This window comes from Pholcus phalangioides, unplaced genomic scaffold (assembly GCF_987345545.1).
Source record: "Pholcus phalangioides strain wild (caught in Gottingen) unplaced genomic scaffold, Ppha-v1.0 ptg000004l_1, whole genome shotgun sequence".
NCBI classification, from domain to species: domain Eukaryota; kingdom Metazoa; phylum Arthropoda; class Arachnida; order Araneae; family Pholcidae; genus Pholcus; species Pholcus phalangioides.
In genome coordinates this window covers 46239507-46241697 of record NW_028301597.1, presented here as the reverse complement: position 1 = coordinate 46241697, position 2191 = coordinate 46239507, and the positions used below count along the sequence as shown (strand labels likewise).

Genomic DNA, 2191 nt, shown 5'->3' with positions numbered 1-2191 from the left:
CAATCTTTTTCCTCAAATTCTATGTAGATTTTTGCACAATTTACTGAGAGCATTTAGGATATTGATCGTTGGTTATTTTTTCTCGAATTTTAACTAAAACAACATGCAATTTTCAAAATAATCACTGAAATTTACCCCTATTTTGTGCATTAAAATTTTTTAAATAATTTCGTGAGAAATTCCCCTAGTTAACGTATGTAACACTTTAGTGTTGAGAGACACAAAGTTTCTCGAGACATTAGAATTAGTGGTGGTTTGAAAAAATACTCCTTACAGTTTTGAGAAAGGAGCATTTTATAATGGAAAACCTTAGCATTTATAATGTCTGCCAACACAATCATATTTTTAATATGTTAAAAAATACTTCCAGCTAGGGTGGAACTTGACTAACTTTAAATAGCTTTTTCTCAGTTTTGATTTAATGGCATTTGGTTCCTTTTATATAAAAGCCGTCGAATTAATCGGTCAACCGACTCGATTAATAGATATTAGTCAGACCAGCCCTAGTAATTTCTAATAATCCGTGTAACAAATGGGAAGATGCCACAAAAAACAAGTTGTCCACGTTCGCTTATAGAAGTTACATATTTTTATATAACCGAAGTCTAAACACGGGTATAAACTCATAACAGCTTTCATAAAGTAATTTTCTAATGCAATAAATACTTTATAAAAAAAAATAGCAACACACAACATACCCATGTATATACTCTTTTCATTTACGAAAATTTTCAAATTCTTATCAGATGCACAAAACTAAATTTCAGTTTCATTACTTAAAACAGCTCCTAAAAAGGGGATGGATTTTTGGGACAATATTTATTTAGTTTCTTTGATTTTCATTTCCCTCATAGCCCGAGACATCTGAGCGATCATCTCATTTATCAGTCTGCTACGACTAGAATTCAGTTCTTTAAATGGGCCATAATCATTGAATTTATCGAAATTTTCCGAAATGAATGAAACGGCTTTCTCTTTCAATATATTAGAATTACATAGGTCAGCCAAGTAAAGAAAATCCATTGCATTATCAGCATTTATCTCGTTGGCCAGATGAGTTTCGCAAACTTCCCTTAAGTCCGGTACATCGTATTTGTCCGATAGTTTCAGTAGTTCGGAGGCAAGATCCACCGTCAGTTCTCGAACAGCACCCGTGTACATGAACGAAAGCATTTCCTTCACGGCGGATGTTTGAAAATCTACCACTACGACGCAACCATCGTTTTTCTCCAGCATATCATGTGCCAACATCGCAGCGAAAACCTGTGACCTAGCTGCTAGAATATTACGATGAGCTGGAATGTCTTGAGTTGTATTTCCCGAGGTCACTTTGATGATCATGTCATGAAATGAATTTTTATCCATCATAGTACTCAAGTCACCAATCAATTTATTCCGCGCATTCGGATACAAAACATCACTTTGCTTCAATTCGGTTATGCCTACTTCTGCTTTCACGGAAATATGTATAAATGGGTTTTCGTACCAAGTATATGAATGATCACTGCGTAGACTTATTATTGGTGATGCTTGACCAACCACGAAAGTGCATCGAGTATTTATCGTGTCATGTTTACTTCCGCCAGAAGTGAGACTCAATTCGTAATCCGCTTGTACTTTGTCAATCCCTTCAACGGACCTCAGAACCAAAGACAAGTTATAATAATCGTAACTTCTTTCTTCCTTGAGCACCAAATACCAGGTACAGATCGGATCACTGGCAGAAAATACCGGACTGTATTTGATGTCGGTGGAACTCTTACCGCAACAGACAACGGGATGCTCGAATTTCGGACAACTGCTCATATCCCAGCTGTAACTACAGCTTTCGTAGAGAGAAACTTTGTACTCACCGTCCTTGATTGACTTTTTGGCAACGGGAGAACGCACTTGAAAAGACATATTTGAACGCATGCGACGTAAACACAGGAAGGTTGAACTAACTGCAAAGATTTCGGTCTGCTCTTATCTAACCATTCACTTCAGGAAGAAGGCAGAAAACACATAATAATGATAATAGTAATAAAAAGATAATAAATGGCAATAGATTTGAAAACTCGCCGAAAATAGTAGTTTGGCGTATGTTGAACTGAGCCAAAAGGAAATCAATGATTTTCGGAAAATTATTTGATGACATTTAAAACAACAAATAATTGACCGATGCACGCAAAATAAAAAATTGTGTAGCGCA

The 2191-nt window shown here is 35.9% G+C and overlaps 1 protein-coding gene across 1 annotated transcript; it reads right to left on the bottom strand.

Moving 5' to 3' along the window:
* Window positions 1-819: 819 nt before the first annotated feature.
* Window positions 820-1902, bottom strand: LOC149087703 (speckle-type POZ protein homolog). Its single transcript, XM_089231960.1, has one exon. The coding sequence runs from the start codon at window positions 1900-1902 to the stop codon at window positions 820-822; it is 1083 nt and encodes a 360-aa protein (XP_089088086.1).
* Window positions 1903-2191: the final 289 nt, after the last annotated feature.